General features: G+C 49.0%; 1 protein-coding gene across 1 annotated transcript in view; it reads left to right on the top strand.

Annotated features, from left to right (window-relative positions):
- Positions 1–19249, top strand: part of LOC115185210 (protein Wnt-4a) — a 35264-nt gene extending 16015 nt beyond the window's left edge. Inside the window, exons 2-6 of the mRNA XM_029745725.1 lie at positions 15649–15730; positions 16603–16756; positions 17248–17379; positions 18513–18655; positions 18745–19249. Coding sequence (XP_029601585.1) covers positions 15649–15730; positions 16603–16756; positions 17248–17379; positions 18513–18655; positions 18745–19215 — 982 coding nt within the window. The 3' untranslated portion in view covers positions 19216–19249. The remainder of the gene's footprint in view (positions 1–15648; positions 15731–16602; positions 16757–17247; positions 17380–18512; positions 18656–18744) is intronic.
- Positions 19250–19573: the final 324 nt, after the last annotated feature.

The raw sequence follows: 19573 nt of genomic DNA, 5'->3' as shown, positions 1-19573 counted from the left end.
GCGGTAGGGCTGTAGTGGAGTGGTTGCTGTCTGTCTGTGTCTCTCAGACAGTAGCGGTAGGACTGTAGTGGAGTGGTTGCTGTCTGTCTCTGTCTCTCAGACAGTAGCGGTAGGGCTGTAGTGGAGTGGTTGCTGTCTGTCTGTGTCTCTCAGACAGTAGCGGTAGGGCTGTAGTGGAGTGGTTGCTGTCTGTGTCTCTCAGACAGTAGCGGTAGGGCTGTAGTGGAGTGGTTGCTGTCTGTCTGTGTCTCTCAGACAGTAGCGGTAGGGCTGTAGTGGAGTGGTTTTGCTGTCTGTCTGTGTCTCTCAGACAGTAGCGGTAGGGCTGTTAGTGGAGTGGTGCGTGCTAAGTTGTGCAGGACTAAGCCTGTTGGAAGCAGCGTGTTGTGAGGCTGCGATGCCTAATGCAACACAAACACACCACACTCCAGGTGAAATCTCCCACGAAACCCACCTGACTATTCTTCCCAGAGAGAGAGAGTTAGCGGAGTAGGGAGAGCAGGAAATATAAAGGAAGGGGGTGGAAATAAATGAGTGGAGATAGAGAGAGGAGTGTGTGGTAGAGAGAGGAAGAAGGAGATAGAGAGAGGAGTGTGTGGTAGAGAGAGGAGTGTGTGGTAGAGAGAGGAGTGTGTGGTAGATAGAGGAAGAAGGAGATAGAGAGAGGAGTGTGTGGAGAGAGAGAGAAGAAGGAGATAGAGAGAGGAGTGTGTGTAGAGAGAGGGAGAAGAGGGTAGAGAGAGGATGTGTGGGTGAGAGAGAGAGAGAGAAGAAGAGATAGATAGAGAGAGAGGAGTGTGTGGTAGAGAGAGGAGTGTGTGGTAGAGAGAGGAAGAAGGAGATAGAGAGAGGAGTGTGTGGTAGAGAGAGGAGTGTGTGGTAGGGAGAGGAGTGTGTGGTAGAGAGAGGAGTGTGTGGTAGATAGAGGAAGAAGGAGATAGAGAGAGGAGTGTGTGGTAGAGAGAGGAAGAAGGAGATAGAGAGAGGAGTGTGTGGTAGATAGAGGAAGAAGGAGATAGAGAGAGGAGTGTGTGGTAGATAGAGGAAGAAGGAGATAGAGAGAGGAGTGTGTGGTAGAGAGAGGAAGAAGGAGATAGAGAGAGGAGTGTGGTAGAGAGAGGAAGAAGGAGATAGAGAGAGGAGTGTGTGGTAGAGAGAGGAAGAAGGAGAAGGAGAGAAGAGAGAGAGGAGTGTGTGTAGAGAGAGGAAGAAGGAGATAGAGAGAGGAGTGGTGGTAGAGAGAGGAGTGTGTGGTAGAGAGAGGGTGTGTGGTAGATAGAGGAAGAAGGAGATAGAGAGAGGAGTGTGTGGTAGAGAGAGGAAGAAGGAGATAGAGAGAGGAGTGTGTGGTAGAGAGAGGAAGAAGGAGATAGAGAGAGGAGTGTGTGGTAGAGAGAGGAAGAAGGAGATAGAGAGAGGAGTGTGTGGTAGAGAGAGGAGTGTGTGGTAGAGAGAGGAGTGTGTGGTAGAGAGGGAAGAAGGAGATAGAGAGAGGAGTGTGTGGTAGAGAGAGGAAGAAGGAGATAGAGAGAGGAGTGTGTGGTAGAGAGAGGAGAAGGAGATAGAGAGAGGAGTGTGTGGTAGAGAGAGGGTGGTGGTAGAGAGAGGAAGAAGGAGGTAGAGAGAGGAGTGTGTGGTAGAGAGAGGAGTGTGTGGTAGAGAGAGGAAGAAGAAGGAGATAGAGAGGGAGTGTGGTAGAGAGAGGAAGAAGGAGATAGAGAGAGGAGGAGTGTGTGGTAGAGAGAGGAGAAGGAGGTAGAGAGAGAGGATGTGTGGTAGAGAGAGGGAAGGAGAGAAGAGAGGAGTGTGTGGTAGAGAGAGGAGTGTGTGGTAGAGAGAGGAAGAAGGAGATAGAGAGAGGAGTGTGTGGTAGAGAGAGGAGTGTGTGGTGGAGGGAGAGGAGTGTGTGGTAGAGAGAGGAAAGAAGGAGAAGAGAGAGGAGTGTGTGGTGTGTGTGGTAGAGAGAGGAAGAAGGAGATAGAGAGAGGAGTGTGTGGTAGAGAGAGGAGTGTGTGGTAGATAGAGGAAGAAGGAGATAGAGAGAGAGGAGTGTGTGGTAGAGAGAGGAAGAAGGAGATAGAGAGAGGAGTGTGTGGTAGAGAGAGGAAGAAGGAGATAGAGAGAGGAGTGTGTGGTAGAGAGAGGAAGAAGGAGATAGAGAGAGGAGTGTGTGGTAGATAGAGGAAGAAGGAGATAGAGAGAGGTGTGTGGTAGATAGAGGAAGAAGGAGATAGAGAGAGGAGTGTGTGGTAGATAGAGGAAGAAGGAGATAGAGAGAGGAAGAAGGAGATAGAGAGAGGAGTGGGTGGTAGAGAGAGGAAGAAGGAGATAGAGAGAGGAGTGTGTGGTAGAGAGAGGAAGAAGGAGATAGAGAGAGGAGGGTGTGGTAGAGAGAGGAGAAGGAGATAGAGAGAGGAGTGTGTGGTAGAGAGAGGAAGAAGGAGATAGAGAGAGGAGTGTGTGGTAGAGAGAGGAAGAAGGAGATAGAGAGAGGAGTGTGTGGTAGAGAGAGGAAGAAGGAGATAGAGAGAGGAGTGTGTGTGGTAGTAGAGAGAGGAGTGTGTGGTAGAGAGAGGAAGAAGGAGAGATAGAGAGAGGAGTGTGTGGTAGAGTAGAGAGAGGAGAAGGAGGTAGAGAGAGGAGTGTGGTAGAGAGAGGAAGAAGGAGATAGAGAGAGAGTGTGTGGTAGAGAGAGGAAGAAGGAGATAGAGAGAGGAGTGTGTGGTAGTAGAGGGAGTGTGAGTGGTGGGTAGAGAGAGGAAGAAGGAGATAGAGAGAGGAGTGTGTGGTAGAGAGAGGAGTGTGTGGTAGGGAGAGGAGAGTGTGTGGTGAGAGAGGAAGAAGGAGATAGAGAGAGGAGTGTGTGGTGGTAGATAGAGGAAGAAGGAGATAGAGAGAGGAGTGTGTGGTAGATAGAGGAAGAAGGAGATAGAGAGAGAGTGTGTGTAGATAGAGGAAGAAGGAGAGAGATAGAGAGAGGAGTGTTGGTTAGTAGAGAGAGGAAGAAGGAGATAGAGAGAGGAGTGTGTGGTAGAGAGAGGAAGAAGGAGATAGAGAGAGGAGTGTGTGGTAGAGAGAGGAAGAAAGGAGATAGAGAGAGGAGTGTGTGGTAGAGAGGAGAGGAGAGGAGATAGAGAGAGGAGTGTGTGGTAGAGAGAGGAAGAAGGAGATAGAGAGAGGAGTGTGTGGTAGAGAGAGGAAGAAGGAGATAGAGAGAGGAGTGTGTGTGGTAGAGAGAGGAAGAAGGAGATAGAGAGAGGAGTGTGTGGTAGAGAGGAGGAGTGTGTGTAGAGAGAGGGAAGAAGGAGATAGAGAGAGGAGTGTGTGGTAGAGAGGGAAGAAGGAGGTAGAGAGAGGAGTGTGTGGTAGAGAGAGGAAGAAGGAGATAGAGAGAGGAGTGTGTGGTAGAGAGAGGAAGAAGGAGAGAGAGAGGAGTGTGTGGTAGAGAGAGGAGTGTGTGGTAGAGAGAGGAAGAAGAGAGATAGAGAGAGGAGTGTGTGGTAGAGAGAGGAGTGTGTGGTAGGGAGAGGAGTGTGTGGTAGAGAGAGGAAGAAGGAGAGAGATAGAGAGAGGAGTGTGTGGTAGAGAGAGGAAGAAGGAGATAGAGAGAGGAGTGTGTGGTAGGAGAGGAAGAAGGAGATAGAGAGAGGAGTGGTGGTAGAGAGAGGAAGAAGGAGATAGAGAGAGGAGTGTGTGGTAGAGAGGAAGAAGGAGATAGAGAGAGGAGTGTGTGGTAGAGAGAGGAGTGTGTGGTAGAGAGGAAGAAGGAGATAGAGAGAGGAGTGTGTGGTAGATAGAGGAAGGAGATAGAGAAGAAGGAGATGAGGGTGTGGTAGATAGAGGAAGAAGGAGATAGAGATAGGAGTGTGTGGTAGATAGAGGAAGAAGGAGATAGAGAGAGGAGTGTGTGGTAGAGAGAGGAAGAAGGAGATAGAGAGAGGAGTGTGTGGTAGATAGAGGAAGAAGGAGATAGAGAGAGGAGTGTGTGTAGATAGAGGAAGAAGGAGATAGAGAGAGGAGTGTGTGGTAGAGAGAGGAAGAAGGAGATAGAGAGAGGAGTGTGTGGTAGAGAGAGGAAGAAGAGAGATAGGAGAGGAGTGTGTGGTAGAGAGAGAGAGGAGAAGGAGATAGAGAGAGGAGTGTGTGGTAGAGAGAGAGAGAGGAAGGAGATAGAGAGAGAGGAGTGTGTGGTAGAGAGAGGAAGAAGGAGATAGAGAGAGGAGTGTGTGGTAGAGAGAGGAGTGTGTGGTAGAGAGAGGAAGAAGGAGATAGAGAGAGGAGTGTGTGGTAGAGAGAGGAGTGTGTGGTAGGGAGAGGAGTGTGTGGTAGAGAGAGGAAGAAGGAGATAGAGAGAGGAGTGTGTGGTAGATAGAGGAAGACGGAGATAGAGAGAGGAGTGTGGTAGAGAGAGGAAGAAGGAGATAGAGAGAGGAGTGTGTGGTAGAGAGAGGAGAGAGAAGGAGATAGAGAGAGGAGGGTGTGGTAGAGAGAGGAAGAAGGAGATAGAGAGAGGGTGTGGTAGAGAGAGGAAGAAGGAGGATAGAGAGAGGAGTGTGTGGTAGAGAGAGGAAGAAGGAGAAGAAGGAGATAGAGAGAGGTGTGTGGTAGAGAGAGGAGTGTGTGGTAGAGAGAGGAAGAAGGAGATAGAGAGAGGAGTGTGTGGTAGATAGAGGAAGAAGGAGATAGAGAGAGGAGTGTGTGGTAGATAGAGGAAGAAGGAGATAGAGAGAGGAGTGTGTGGTAGATAGAGGAAGAAGGAGATAGAGAGAGGAGTGTGTGGTAGAGAGAGGAAGAAGGAGATAGAGAGAGAGATGTGTCGGTTATAGAGAGAGAGGAAGAAGGAGATAGAGAGAGGAGTGTTGTGGAGAGAGGAGGAAGAAGGAGATAGGAGGAGGACGTGTGATGTGGTAGAGCGCAGGAAGAGGCGATAGATCGCGAGGAGTGTGTGGTAGACGAGAGGAAGAAGGAGACGATAGACGAGAGGAGTCCGTGGTGGTAGAGAGAGGCACGAAGGAGATTGAGAGAGAGGAGTGTGTGGTAGAGAGAGGAGTGTGTGGTAGAGAGAGGGAGTGTGTGGTAGAGCGAGGCAAGAAGGAGATAGAGAAGGAGGAGTGTGTGGTAGAGAGAGAAGAAGAGGATAGAGAGAGAGTGTGTGGTAGAGAGAGGAGTGTGTGGTAGAGAGAGGAGTGTGTGGTAGAGAGAGGAAGAAGGAGATAGAGAGAGGAGGTGTGGTAGAGAGAGGAGTGTGTGGTAGAGAGAGGAGTGTGTGGTAGATAGAGGAAGGAAGGAAGATAGAGAGAGGAGTGTGTGGTAGAGAGAGAGAGAGAGAAGGAGATAGAGAGAGGAGTGTGTGGTAGAGAGAGGAGTGTGTGTAGATAGAGGAAAGAAGGAGAGATAGAGAGGAGGAGTGTGTGTAGAGAGAGGAAGAAGGAGGTAGAGAGAGGAAGTGTGTGGTAGATTAGAGCGAGGAAGAAGGGAGATAGAGAGAGGAGTGTGTGGTAGAGAGAGAGGAAGAAGGAGATAGAGAGAGGAGTGTGTGGTAGAGAGAGGAAGAAGGAGATCGAGAGAGGAGTGTGTGGTAGAGAGGAACGAAGGAGATAGAGAGAGGAGTGTGTGGTAGATAGCGGAAGAAGGAGATAGAGAGAGGAGTGTGTGGTAGAGAGAGGAAGAAGGAGGTAGAGAGAGGAGTGTGTGGTAGATAGAGGAAGAAGGAGATAGAGAGAGGAGTGTGTGGTAGATAGAGGAAGAAGAGATAGAGAGAGGAGTGTGTGGTAGAGAGAGGAAGAGAGGAGAAGGAGATAGAGAGAGGAGTGTGTGTAGAGAGAGGAGTGGTGGTAGATAGGAGAAGAGAGGAGATAGAGAGAGGAGTGTGTGGTAGAGAGAGAAGAAGGAGATAGAGAGAGGGGTGTGGTAGTGAGAGAGGAAGAAGGAGGTAGAGAGAGGAGGGTGTGGTAGAGAGAGGAAGAAGGAGATAGAGAGAGGAGTGTGTGGTAGAGAGAGGAGTGTGTGGTGGTAGAGAGAGGAAGAGGAGGAATAGAGAGAGGAGTGTGTGGTAGAGAGAGGAAGAAGGAGATAGAGAGAGGAGTGTGTGGTAGAGAGAGGAGGGTGTGGTAGAGAGAGGAAGAAGGAGATAGAGAGAGGAGTGTGTGGTAGAGAGAGGAAGAAGGAGATAGAGAGAGGAGTGTGTGTAGAGAGAGAAGAGAGAGAGGAGATAGAGAGAGGAGTGTGTGGTAGAGAGAGGAGTGTGTGGTAGAGAGAGGAAGAAGGAGATAGAGAGAGGAGTGTGTGGTAGAGAGAGGAGTGTGTGGTAGGGAGAGGAGTGTGTGGTAGGGAGAGGAGTGTGTGGTAGGGAGAGGAGTGTGTGGTAGAGAGAGGAAGAAGGAGATAGAGAGAGGAGTGTGTGGTAGATAGAGGAAGAAGGAGATAGAGAGAGGAGTGTGTGGTAGAGAGAGGAAGAAGGAGATAGAGAGAGGAGTGTGTGGTAGAGAGAGGAAGAAGGAGATAGAGAGAGGAGTGTGTGGTAGATAGAGGAAGAAGGAGATAGAGAGAGGAGTGTGTGGTAGAGAGAGGGAAGAAGGAGAGATAGAGAGAGGAGTGTGTGGTAGAGAGAGAGGAAGAAGGAGATAGAGAGAGGAGTGTGTGGTAGAGAGAGGAGTGTGTGGTAGAGAGAGGAAGAAGGAGATAGAGAGAGGAGTGTGTGGTAGAGAGAGGAAGAAGGAGATAGAGAGAGGAGTGTGTGGTAGAGAGAGGAGTGTGTGGTACATAGAGGAAGAAGGAGATAGAGAGAGGAGTGTGTGGTAGAGAGAGGAGTGTGTGGTAGAGAGAGGAAGAAGGAGATAGAGAGAGGAGTGTGTGGTAGAGAGAGGAGTGTGTGGTAGAGAGAGGAGTGTGTGGTAGATAGAGGAAGAAGGAGATAGAGAGAGGAGTGTGTGGTAGAGAGAGGAAGAAGGAGATAGAGAGAGGAGTGTGTGGTAGAGAGAGGAAGAAGGAGGTAGAGAGAGGAGTGTGTGGTAGAGAGAGGAAGGAGATAGAGAGAGGAGTGTGTGGTAGAGAGAGGAAGAAGGAGATAGAGAGAGGAGTGTGTGGTAGAGAGAGGAAGAAGGAGATAGAGAGAGGAGTGTGTGGTAGAGAGAGGAAGAAGGAGATAGAGAGAGGAGTGTGTGGTAGAGAGAGGAAGAAGGAGATAGAGAGAGGAGTGTGTGGTAGATAGAGGAAGAAGGAGATAGAGAGAGGAGTGTGTGGTAGAGAGAGGAAGAAGGAGATAGAGAGAGGAGTGTGTGGTAGAGAGAGAGGAAGAAGGAGATAGAGAGAGGAGTGTGTGAGAGAGAGAGGTGTGTGGTGGTAGAGAGAGGAAGAAGGAGATAGAGAGAGGAGTGTGTGGTAGAGAGAGGAAGAAGGAGATAGAGAGAGGAGTGTGTGGTAGAGAGAGGGTGTGTGGTAGAGAGAGGAAGAAGGAGATAGAGAGAGGAAGAAGGAGATAGAGAGAGGAGTGTGTGGTAGAGAGAGGAGTGTGTGGTAGAGAGAGGAGTGTGTGGTAGAGAGAGGAGAAGGAGATAGAGAGAGGAGTGTGTGGTAGAGAGAGGAGTGTGTGGTAGAGAGAGGAGTGTGTGGTAGATAGAGGAAGAAGGAGATAGAGAGAGGAGTGTGTGGTAGAGAGAGGAGTGTGTGGTAGAGAGAGGAAGAAGGAGATAGAGAGAGGAGTGTGTGGTAGAGAGAGGAGTGTGTGGTAGAGAGAGGAAGAAGGAGATAGAGAGAGGAGTGTGTGGTAGAGAGAGGAGTGTGTGGTAGAGAGAGGAGTGTGTGGTAGAGAGAGGAGTGTGTGGTAGAGAGAGGAAGAAGGAGATAGAGAGAGGAGTGTGTGGTAGAGAGAGGAGTGTGTGGTAGAGAGAGGAGTGTGTGGTAGATAGAGGAAGAAGGAGATAGAGGGAGTGTGTGGTGGTAGAGAGAGGAGTGTGTGTAGAGAGAGAAGAAGGAGATAGAGAGAGGAGGTGTGGTAGAGAGAGGAAGAAGGAGATAGAGAAGCGGAGTGTGTGGTAGAGAGAGGTGAGTGTGTGGTAGAGAGAGGAGTGTGTGGTAGAGAGAGGAGTGTGTGGTAGAGAGAGGAAGAAGGAGATAGAGAGAGGAGTGTGGTGGTAGAGAGAGGAGTGTGGGTAGAGAGAGGAGTGGTGTGGTAGAGAGAGGAAGAAGGAGATAGAGAGAGGAGTGTGTGGTAGAGAGAGGGAGTGTGTGGTAGAGAGAGGAGGAAGAAGGAGATAGAGAGAGGAGTGTGTGGTAGATAGAGGAAGAAGGAGATAGAGAGAGGAGTGTGTGGTAGATAGAGGAAGAAGGAGATAGAGAGAGGAGTGTGTGGTAGAGAGAGGAAGAAGGAGATAGAGAGAGGAGTGTGTGGTAGAGAGAGGAAGAAGGAGATAGAGAGAGGAGTGTGTGGTTAGAGAGAGGAAGACGGAGATAGAGCGAGGAGTGTGTGGTAGAGAGAGGAGTGTTGTGGTAGATAGAGGAAGAAGGAGATAGAGAGAGGAGTGTGTGGTAGAGAGAGGAAGAAGGAGATAGAGAGAGGAGTGTGTGGTTAGAGAGAGAAGAAGGAGATAGAGAGAGGACGTGGTGGTAGAGGGAGGAGTGTGTGGTAGAGAGAGGGAGATGTGGTGGTAGAGAGAGGAAGAAGGAGATAGAGAGAGGAGTGTGTGGTAGAGAGAGGAGTGTGTGGTAGAGAGAGGAAGAAGGAGATAGAGAGAGGAGTGTGTGGTAGAGAGAGGAAGAAGGAGATAGAGAGAGGAGTGTGTGGTAGAGAGAGGAGTGTGTGGTAGAGAGAGGAGTGTGTGGTAGAGAGAGGAGTGTGTGGTAGAGAGAGGAAGAAGGAGATAGAGAGAGGAGTGTGTGGTAGAGAGAGGAGTGTGTGGTAGAGAGAGGAGTGTGTGGTAGAGAGAGGAAGAAGGAGATAGAGAGAGGAGTGTGTGGTAGAGAGAGGAGTGTGTGGTAGAGAGAGGAGTGTGTGGTAGAGAGAGGAAGAAGGAGATAGAGAGAGGAGTGTGTGGTAGATAGAGGAAGAAGGAGATAGAGAGAGGAGTGTGTGGTAGATAGAGGAAGAAGGAGATAGAGAGAGGAGTGTGTGGTAGAGAGAGGAGTGTGTGGTAGAGAGAGGAAGAAGGAGATAGAGAGAGGAGTGTGTGGTAGAGAGAGGAGAAGGAGATAGAGAGAGGAGTGTGTGGTAGAGAGAGGAGTGTGTGGTAGATAGAGGAAGAAGGAGATAGAGAGAGGAGTGTGTGGTAGAGAGAGGAAGAAGGAGATAGAGAGAGGAGTGTGTGGTAGATAGAGGAAGAAGGAGATAGAGAGAGGAGTGTGTGGTAGATAGAGGAAGAAGGAGATAGAGAGAGGAAGAAGGAGATAGAGAGAGGAGTGTGTGGTAGAGAGAGGAAGAAGGAGATAGAGAGAGGAGTGTGTGGTAGAGAGAGGAAGAAGGAGATAGAGAGAGGAGTGTGTGGTAGAGAGAGGAAGAAGGAGATAGAGAGAGGAGGGTGTGGTAGTAGAGGAGGAAGGAGATAGAGAGAGAGAGAGAGTGTGTGGTAGATAGAGGAAGAAGGAGATAGAGAGAGGAGTGTGTGGTAGAGAGAGGAAGAAGGAGATAGAGAGAGGAGTGTGTGGTAGATAGAGGAGGAAGGAGATAGAGAGAGGAGTGTGTGGTAGATAGAGGAAGAAGGAGATAGAGAGAGGAGTGTGTGGTAGATAGAGGAAGAAGGAGATAGAGAGAGGAGTGTGTGGTAGATAGAGGAGGAAGGAGATAGAGAGAGGAGTGTGTGGTAGAGAGAGGAGTGTGTGGTAGAGAGAGGTCAACGTATTCTGCTGTAAGTAGGAGGAGGATGGCTGTAGGAAACCTAACGTCTCTGTGTTGTTTTGGTACCCCTGGCTTGGGATATAGAGGGTGGGGGAGAGCGGGATTGTTTCTAGGAAGCCATACACAAAATGAATATTTTGACCAAATATTTAGGAAGAGGTCATCATTTCATGGGGTCTGTGAAGGAAGAAACCACATGGGAAAAGTGGTTAGCAAGTTAAGTCCAAAAAAACAGATTTTCACCAAGTCAAATGAATTTATTGTTTGAGGTTTCCTGATGCTTGTATCTAAACCCAGTAGATCATTTTAAGATTGTTTTATAGATCAGTTGGTCTCTATAAGCTGCAATATGAGGTCCTAAACCTTGCATGAAAGTGCATCCTTGTTGCTGGGTGGGCTAATATAGTCAAAATGTTTGCGTTGAGGTAATGGGCCAATGGCCATGGGGTATGTTGAGCCAATGGTTGAGCCAATGGCAATTTGAGCGAATTGAAGTGTTGTTCTTCCCAGGCCTAATGCAAGGCCTTACCACTGGGATAAGAGGTAACAGGACCTGGCCTAATGCAAGGCCTTACCACTGGGATAAGAGGTAACAGGACCTGGCCTAATGCAAGGCCTTACCACTGGGATAAGAGGTAACAGGACCTGGCCTATGTTAAATGTGTTTGAAAAAAGTACAAAGTGTTTGTTAGGTGAAATATATGTAGATATCTTTGTTAGGGCGGCAGGTAGCCTAGCGGTTACGTAAGGACCAGTAACCGAAAGGTTCCTGGTTTGAATCCCCCAGCTGACTAGGTGAAAAATCTGTCAATGTGCCCTTGAGCAAGGTACTTAACCCTAGTCGCTCTGGATAAGAACATCTGCTAAATGACAAGTAAATAATATATTTCCCTTGACGGAGAGATGCTGAATGTAAAAACTGGCACAATAGCAGGTAGCCTAGCAGGTAGCCTAGCAGGTAGCCTAGCAGGTAGCCTAGCTGTTAAGTGCGGTGGGCCAGTAACTGAAGAAAAATCTGTCAATGTAACCTTTGAGCAAGGCACTTAACCTAAATTGCTCCTGTAAGTCGCTCTGGATAAGTATCTGCTAAATGACATAAATGTAAAATGACTGAATACACAGTTTTACTGAGAGACAGTGTACACACTAACACACACTTCCCAAATGTCTGGACTAGTCTTTTCCCATGTAGCACCGTCTCACAAATCCACAGCCAGAACACCAGCTTCGTAGAGCTTATCTGTCGTTTTCTCATGTGGGTTATCCAATGTTTATTAAATGTTTCCAGGGTCAGGACTGGGCCAATGACATGCCAGCAACTGGTGCTTTATGAGTACTTTCATCTGTCTGTGTGTGTGTGTGTGTGTGTGTGTGTGTGTGTGTGTGTGTGTGTGTGTGTGTGTGTGTGTGTGTGTGTGTGTGTGTGTGTGTGTGTGTGTGTGTGTGTGTGTGTGTGTGTGTGTGTGTGTGTTGTGTGTGTGCGTGTGTGTAAAGGAATTGAGTCTGAGGGGGACAGGTTTCTGTGTTGGGAGAGATACTGTGTCTCACTAGCTGCAGTACAGCCAGACAAGGATTCTCCAGTGTTCAGAAGAGGTTTCACAGCTGGATGCCTGGAGACTGTAGACCCAGACATACAGAGCACACAGCTGGATGCCTAGAGACTGTAGACCCAGACATACAGAGCACACAGCTGGATGCCTGGAGACTGTAGACCCAGACATACAAAGCACACAGCTGGATGCCTAAAGACTGTAGACCCAGACATACAGAGCACACAGCTGGATGCCTGGAGACTGTAGACCCAGACATACAGAGCACACAGCTGGATGCCTGGAGACTGTACACCCAGACATACAGAGCACACAGCTGGATGCCTGGAGACTGTAGACCCAGACATACAGAGCACACAGCTGGATGCCTGGAGACTGTAGACCCAGACATACAGAGCACACAGCTGGATGCCTGGAGACTGTAGACCCAGACATACAGAGCACACAGCTGGATGCCTGGAGACTGTAGACCCAGACATACAAAGCACACAGCTGGATGCCTGGAGACTGTAGACCCAGACATACAGAGCACACAGCTGGATGCCTGGAGACTGTAGACCCAGACATACAGAGCACACAGCTGGATGCCTGGAGACTGTAGACCCAGACATACAGAGCACACAGCTGGATGCCTAAAGACTGTAGACCCAGACATACAGAGCACACAGCTGGATGCCTGGAGACTGTAGACCCAGACATACAGAGCACACAGCTGGATGCCTAGAGACTGTACACCCAGACATACAGAGCACACAGCTGGATGCCTGGAGACTGGTAGGACCCAGACATACAAAGCACCCAGCTGGATGCCTAAAGACTGAGACCCAGGACATACAGAGCACACAGCTGGATGCCTGGAGACTGTAGACCCAGACATACAGAGCACACAGCTGGATGCCTGGAGACTGTACACCCAGACATACAGAGCACACAGCTGGATGCCTGGAGACTGTAGAGCACACAGCTGGATGCCTGGAGACTGTAGACCCAGACATACAGAGCACACAGCTGGATGCCTGGAGACTGTAGACCCAGACATACAGAGCACACAGCTGGATGCCTGGAGACTGTAGACCCAGACATACAGAGCACACAGCTGGATGCCTGGAGACTGTAGACCCAGACATACAAAGCACACAGCTGGATGCCTGGAGACTGTAGGACCCAGACATACAGAGCACACAGCTGGATGCCTGGAGACTGTAGACCCAGACAATACAGAGCAAACAGCTGGATGCCTGGAGACTGTAGACCCAGACATACAGAGCACACAGCTGGATGCCTGGAGACTGTAGACCCAGACATACAGAGCACACAGCTGGATGCCTGGAGACTGTAGACCCAGACATACAGAGCACACAGCTGGATGCCTGGAGACTGTAGACCCAGACATACAGAGCACACAGCTGGATGCCTGGAGACTGTAGACCCAGACATACAGAGCACACAGCTGGATGCCTGGAGACTGTAGACCGAGACATACAGAGCACACAGCTGGATGCCTAAAGACTGTAGACCCAGACATACAGAGCACACAGCTGGATGCCTGGAGACTGTAGAGCCAGACATACAGAGCACACAGCTGGATGCCTAGAGACTGTAGACCCAGACATACAGAGCACACAGCTGGATGCCTGGAGACTGTAGACCCAGACATACAAAGCACACAGCTGGATGCCTAAAGACTGTAGACCCAGACATACAGAGCACACAGCTGGATGCCTGGAGACTGTAGACCCAGACATACAGAGCACACAGCTGGATGCCTGGAGACTGTACACCCAGACATACAGAGCACACAGCTGGATGCCTGGAGACTGTAGACCCAGACATACAGAGCACACAGCTGGATGCCTGGAGACTGTACACCCAGACATACAGAGCACACAGCTGGATGCCTGGAGACTGTAGACCCAGACATACAGAGCACACAGCTGGATGCCTGGAGACTGTACACCCAGACATACAGAGCACACAGCTGGATGCCTGGAGACTGTACACCCAGACATACAGAGCACACAGCTGGATGCCTGGAGACTGTACACCCAGACATACAGAGCACACAGCTCAAGGTTGAGGCTCTTATTGTTGTATAGCTGTAGAGGAACTTCAATGTCTTTTATTGAAGGAAGAGTGGTATGTACAAAGATAATTATTTAACTGATTAACTTTAACATGAAGAGAATGATGCAGCCATTATTCTCAGGTACATGACAAAACTGAAGAGAGAAACATGTGATTCTATATGTTCAGTCATTTGTTTAGTATTTACCAGCTTCTCTGTTGGTGTAGACAGTTGGTTATGAACTGATCCTGTAGCACTTCATGAATAGAAAGTGATTGGTTGTTGTCAGACAGACTGAGGAGAGGATGGGAGCAGTGGGTGTGATAGTGGGTGATAGTGGTGTGATAGTGGTGTGATAGTGAGTGATAGTGAGTGATAGTGGTGTGATAGTGGTGTGATAGTGGTGTGATAGTGAGTGATAGTGGTGTGATAGTGAGTGATAGTGGTGTGATAGTGGTGTGATAGTGAGTGATAGTGGTGTGATAGTGGTGTGATAGTGAGTGATAGTGAGTGATAGTGGTGTGATAGTGGTGTGATAGTGAGTGATAGTGGTGTGATAGTGAGTGATAGTGGTGTGATAGTGATAGTGAGTGATAGTGAGTGATAGTGGTGTGATAGTGGTGTGATAGTGAGTGATAGTGAGTGATAGTGAGTGATAGTGGTGTGATAGTGAGTGATAGTGGTGTGATAGTGGTGTGATAGTGGGTGATAGTGGTGTGTGAGAGGAGTGATGGTAGTGTGTGTGATAGTGTGGATAGTGGATGTGATAGTGGTGTGATAGTGAGTGATAGGGTGATAGTGTGTGATGAGTGATAGTGATGTGGTGTGTGATAGTGAGTGATAGTGAGTGATAGTGGTGTGATAGTGGGTGATAGTGGTGTGATAGTGAGTGATAGTGGTGTGATAGTGGTGTGATAGTGAGTGATAGTGGTGTGATAGTGAGTGATAGTGGTGTGATAGTGAGTGATAGTGGTGTGATAGTGAGTGATAGTGGTGTGATAGTGAGTGATAGTGGTGTGATAGTGAGTGATAGTGGTGTGATAGTGAGTGATAGTGAGTGATAGTGGTGTGATAGTGGTGTGATAGTGAGTGATAGTGGTGTGATAGTGAGTGATAGTGGTTGTTGATAGATAGTGAGTGATAGTGTGATAGTGGTGTGATAAGTGAGTGATAGTGGTGTGATAGTGATGATAGTGAGGATATGGTGTGAATAGTGGTGTGATAGTGAGTGATAGTGGTGTGATAGTGGTGTGATAGTGAGTGATAGTGAGTGATAGTGGTGTGATAGTGGTGTGATAGTGAGTGATAGTGGTGTGATAGTGAGTGATAGTGGTGTGATAGTGAGTGATAGTGGTGTGATAGTGAGTGATAGTGAGTGATAGTGAGTGATAGTGGTGTGATAGTGGTGTGATAGTGAGTGATAGTGGTGTGATAGTGAGTGATAGTGGTGTGATAGTGAGTGAGGTCACCCTGCTGTATAGACAAGACTGTCGGAGGAAGGGTGTGATCGAGTGGTCGAGGTTATTTGACCATTGACGAGAGGAGGTGACTGTGAGAGGAGAGACAGAGACAGATGGGGAGAGAAAGAGGTTATCTGGGCTGTAGAGGAAGGGTGGAAGGCTAGAAGGAGGTGTGTGGACTATCAGCCCTGGGAGAGACCCCAATCAACCTTACCTAATGATACCCTGTCAACATAGGAGGGAGAGAAGGACAGAGAGACTGACAGAGAGAGAGAGGGAGAAGGGCAAGGTGAGGGAGAGCAGGAGGAGAGTAAGGTGAGGGACAGAGAAAGAGAGAGAGAGGGAGGGCCACAGACAAGGCTCAGACAGCCCCTCCGTGGGATGTTCTGGTGAAGAGTGTGTCTGTGATGAGCGTATGAAATGGGCCTATTTCTGTAAGGTGCTTTGACCCAAAGAGATATGGGACTGAAGGAGAGAGGAGTGACCTGTGTGTCCTGGTGGTGGTGTGGATGATAAACCTCTTTCCCTCCTCTCAACATGATGACCAAAACGTTCCCACAGCATCATGGGAGCCAAACTTCTCCCTATCAGGCTGTAGAACTAAACCTATACATAGCCCATGCTGAAGCATCTCTGTCTGTGGACACTGTTATATCATCTCAGTAATTGGAGGGTTCATTGTGTTGTTATCTGTCTAATTTAATATTTCATATTAATTCTCCCCCCCTTCTCTGTCTCTGTAAGGTACCTGGCTAAGCTGTCGTCGGTTGGCAGTATCAGTGATGAGGAGACATGCGAACGCCTGCGAGGACTTATCCAGAGACAGGTACACATCTACCATGACAAACTGTGGGCATATTTTCAGGTTTGTAAGGTTGGCAGTGTATGACAAGATGGTACATAAGTTATAGACGTTATGTCCAAGTCTTTGAATTCAAGCTACAAGTCATAGTCATTTAACATTCTCTTTAACCAGGAGCAGATCTGTAATGTTATGATCTTTATTCTAACCAGGTGCAGATCTGTAATGTTATGATCATTATTCTAACCAGGTGCAGACCTGTAATGTAATGATCTATATTCTAACCAGGTGCAGATCTGTAATGTTATGATCATTATTCTAACCAGGTGCAGATCTGTAATGTAATGATCTATATTCTAACCAGGTGCAGATCTATAATGTAATGATCTATATTCTAACCAGGTGCAGATCTGTAATGTTATGATCATTATTCTAACCAGGTGCAGATCTGTAATGTAATGATCTATATTCTAACCAGGTGCAGATCTGTAATGTTATGATCATTATTCTAACCAGGTGCAGATCTGTAATGTTATGATCATTATTCTAACCAGGTGCAGATCTGTAATGTAATGATCTATATTCTAACCAGGTGCAGATCTGTAATGTTATGATCTATATTCTAACCAGGTGCAGATCTGTAATGTAATGATCTATATTCTAACCAGGTGCAGATCTGTAATGTAATGATCTATATTCTAACCAGGAGCAGATCTGTAATGTAATGATCTATATTCTAACCAGGAGCAGATCTGTAATGTAATGATCTATATTCTAACCAGGTGCAGATCTGTAATGTAATGATCTATATTCTAACCAGGTGCAGATCTGTAATGTTATGATCTTTATTCTAACCAGGTGCAGATCTGTAATGTAATGATCTATATTCTAACCAGGTGCAGATCTGTAAGCGCAGTGTGGAGGTGATGGATGCTGTGCGGCGTGGAGCTCAGCTAGCCATAGACGAGTGCCAGTTTCAGTTCAGGAACCGTCGATGGAACTGCTCCACGCTGGAAACCATGCCCGTCTTCGGCAAGATTGTCACACAGGGTACGACTCATTATCAAGAACAAATTTTAGAATAAATATACTTTTATATCTGAAGATAAAAACGTACTGCCTGATCTGTGATGAATGTAGTTGTGTATTTATTGTCTGCCTGTGACAGGTACTCGGGAGGCAGCCTTTGTGATGAATGTAGTTGTGTATTTATTGTCTGCCTGTGACAGGTACTCGGGAGGCAGCCTTTGTGATGAATGTAGTTGTGTATTTATTGTCTGCCTGTGACAGGTACTCGGGAGGCAGCCTTTGTGATGAATGTAGTTGTGTATTTATTGTCTGCCTGTGACAGGTACTCGGGAGGCAGCCTTTGTGATGAATGTAGTTGTGTATTTATTGTCTGCCTGTGACAGGTACTCGGGAGGCAGCCTTGTGATGAATGTAGTTGTGTATTTATTGTCTGCCTGTGACAGGTACTCGGGAGGCAGCCTTTGTGATGAATGTAGTTGTGTATTTATTGTCTTCCTGTTTATCTCTGACAGGTACTCGGGAGGCAGCCTTTGTTTATGCCATCTCAGCAGCCAGTGTGGCGTTTGCTGTGACCCGGGCCTGCAGCAGCGGAGAGCTGGAGAAATGTGGCTGCGACCGCAACGTCCATGGAGTCAGTCCGGAGGGTAGGACACGCACACACATGCTCACACACACACATTTATCTCAGATGTTTGACTGCTAACGCTCTCTCTCTGTCTCTCTCTCTCTCTCCCCGAGTCTCTCTCCCTCTCTCTCTTTCTCCTTGTCTGTGTCTCTCTCTGTGTGTCTCTCACCTTCCGTGTCTCTCTCTCTCCGTGTCTCTCTCCCTCCGTGTCTCTCTCCCTCTGTGTCTCTCTCCCTCCGTGTCTCTCTCCCTCCCTGTCTCTCTCCCTCCGTGTCTCTTTCCCTCCCTGTCTCTCTCCCTCCGTGTCTCCCTCCGTGTCTCTCTCCGTGTCTCCCTCCCTCCGTGTCTCTCTCCCTCCGTGTCTCTCTCTCTCCGTGTGTCTCTCTCTCCGTGTCTCTCTCCGTGTCTCCCTCCCTCCGTGTCTCTCTCCCTCCGTGTCTCTCTCCATGTCTCTCTCTCTCCGTGTCTCTCTCTCTCCGTGTCTCTCTCTCTCCGTGTCTCTCTCTCTCCGTGTCTCTCTCCCTCCCTGTCTCTCTCCCTCCGTGTCTCTCTCCCTCCCTGTCTCTCTCCCTCCGTGTCTCCCTCCGTGTCTCTCTCTCTCCATGTCTCTCTCTCTCCGTGTCTCCCTCCCTCCGTGTCTCTCTCTCTCCATGTCTCTCTCTCTCCGTGTCTCTCTCTCTCCGTGTCTCTCTCTCTCCATGTCTCTCTCTCTCCATGTCTCCCTCCCTCCGTGTCTCTCTCTCTCCATGTCTCTCTCTCTCCGTGTCTCTCTCCCTCCCTGTCTCTCTCCCTCCGTGTCTCTCTCCCTCCCTGTCTCTCTCCCTCCGTGTCTCCCTCCGTGTCTCTCTCTCTCCATGTCTCTCTCTCTCCGTGTCTCCCTCCCTCCGTGTCTCTCTCTCTCCATGTCTCTCTCTCTCCGTGTCTCTCTCTCTCCGTGTCTCTCTCTCTCCATGTCTCTCTCTCTCCGTGTCTCCCTCCCTCCGTGTCTCTCTCTCTCCATGTCTCTCTCTCTCCGTGTCTCCCTCCCTCCGTGTCTCTCTCTCTCCATGTCTCTCTCTCTCCGTGTCTCTCTCCGTGTCTCTCTCCGTGTCTCTCTCTCTCCGTGTCTCTCTCCGTGTCTCTCTCCCTCCGTGTCTCTCTCCCTTCCTCCAGGGTTCCAGTGGTCGGGCTGTAGTGATAACATAGCATACGGAGTGGCCTTCTCTCAGTCCTTCATTGACGTAAGGGAGAGGAGTAAAGGACAGTCCCCCAGCAAAGCACTCATGAACCTACACAACAACGAGGCCGGGAGGAAGGTATGACTTATCACAACAAACATATGTCCTAGCAAAGTCAACAGCAAAGAAGAGAACAGGAGATAAACCATCTTTCTGTCCTTCTGCAGGCCATCCTGAGCCACATGCGTGTGGAGTGTAAGTGTCATGGCGTGTCAGGGTCCTGTGAGGTGAAGACCTGCTGGAAGGCCATGCCCCCATTCCGCAAGGTGGGCAACGTCATCAAGGAGAAGTTTGACGGCGCCACCGAGGTGGAGCAGCGCAAGGTGGGCACCACCAAGGTCCTGGTGCCACGGAACTCCCAGTTCAAACCTCACACAGACGAAGACCTGGTCTACCTGGAGCCCAGCCCCGACTTCTGTGACCACGACCCGCGCACACCAGGCATGCTGGGCACAGCGGGGCGGCAGTGTAACCGGACATCGAAGGCCATCGACGGCTGTGAGCTGATGTGCTGCGGTCGGGGCTTCCAGACAGAGGAGGTGGAGGTGGTGGACAGGTGCAGCTGTAAGTTCCACTGGTGCTGCTACGTCAAGTGCAAACAGTGCCGCAAGATGGTGGAGATGCACACCTGCCGGTGATCACCATGGAAACCCCCAATGGAGACCCAAACAATTTCCCCACTCTCTCCCTCCTCACCTGCACTTGGGGAGGGAGGGAGAAAGGGAGGGTGGGAGGGGTGTTTGTGGTTTTCCTCTACCCCCTATTTTAAAGCCACCCTGATTCCTTTTACAAGACCACGGGAACAGCCAGACAGAGGACATGTTCATACAATGTTAAAGGAACATCTTACACACGCACAGGATGTAAAAACTAAAACGACAAATATACACTGAGTATACTAAACGTTAGGTGACATAGACTGACCAGGTGAATGCAGGTGAAGCTATGATTCCTTATTGATGTCACTTGTTAAATCCACTACAATCAGTATGTGTG

This window comes from Salmo trutta, unplaced genomic scaffold (genome assembly GCF_901001165.1).
Source record: "Salmo trutta unplaced genomic scaffold, fSalTru1.1, whole genome shotgun sequence".
NCBI lineage: Eukaryota > Metazoa > Chordata > Actinopteri > Salmoniformes > Salmonidae > Salmo > Salmo trutta.
This window is presented reverse-complemented; position numbering and strand designations above follow the sequence as displayed.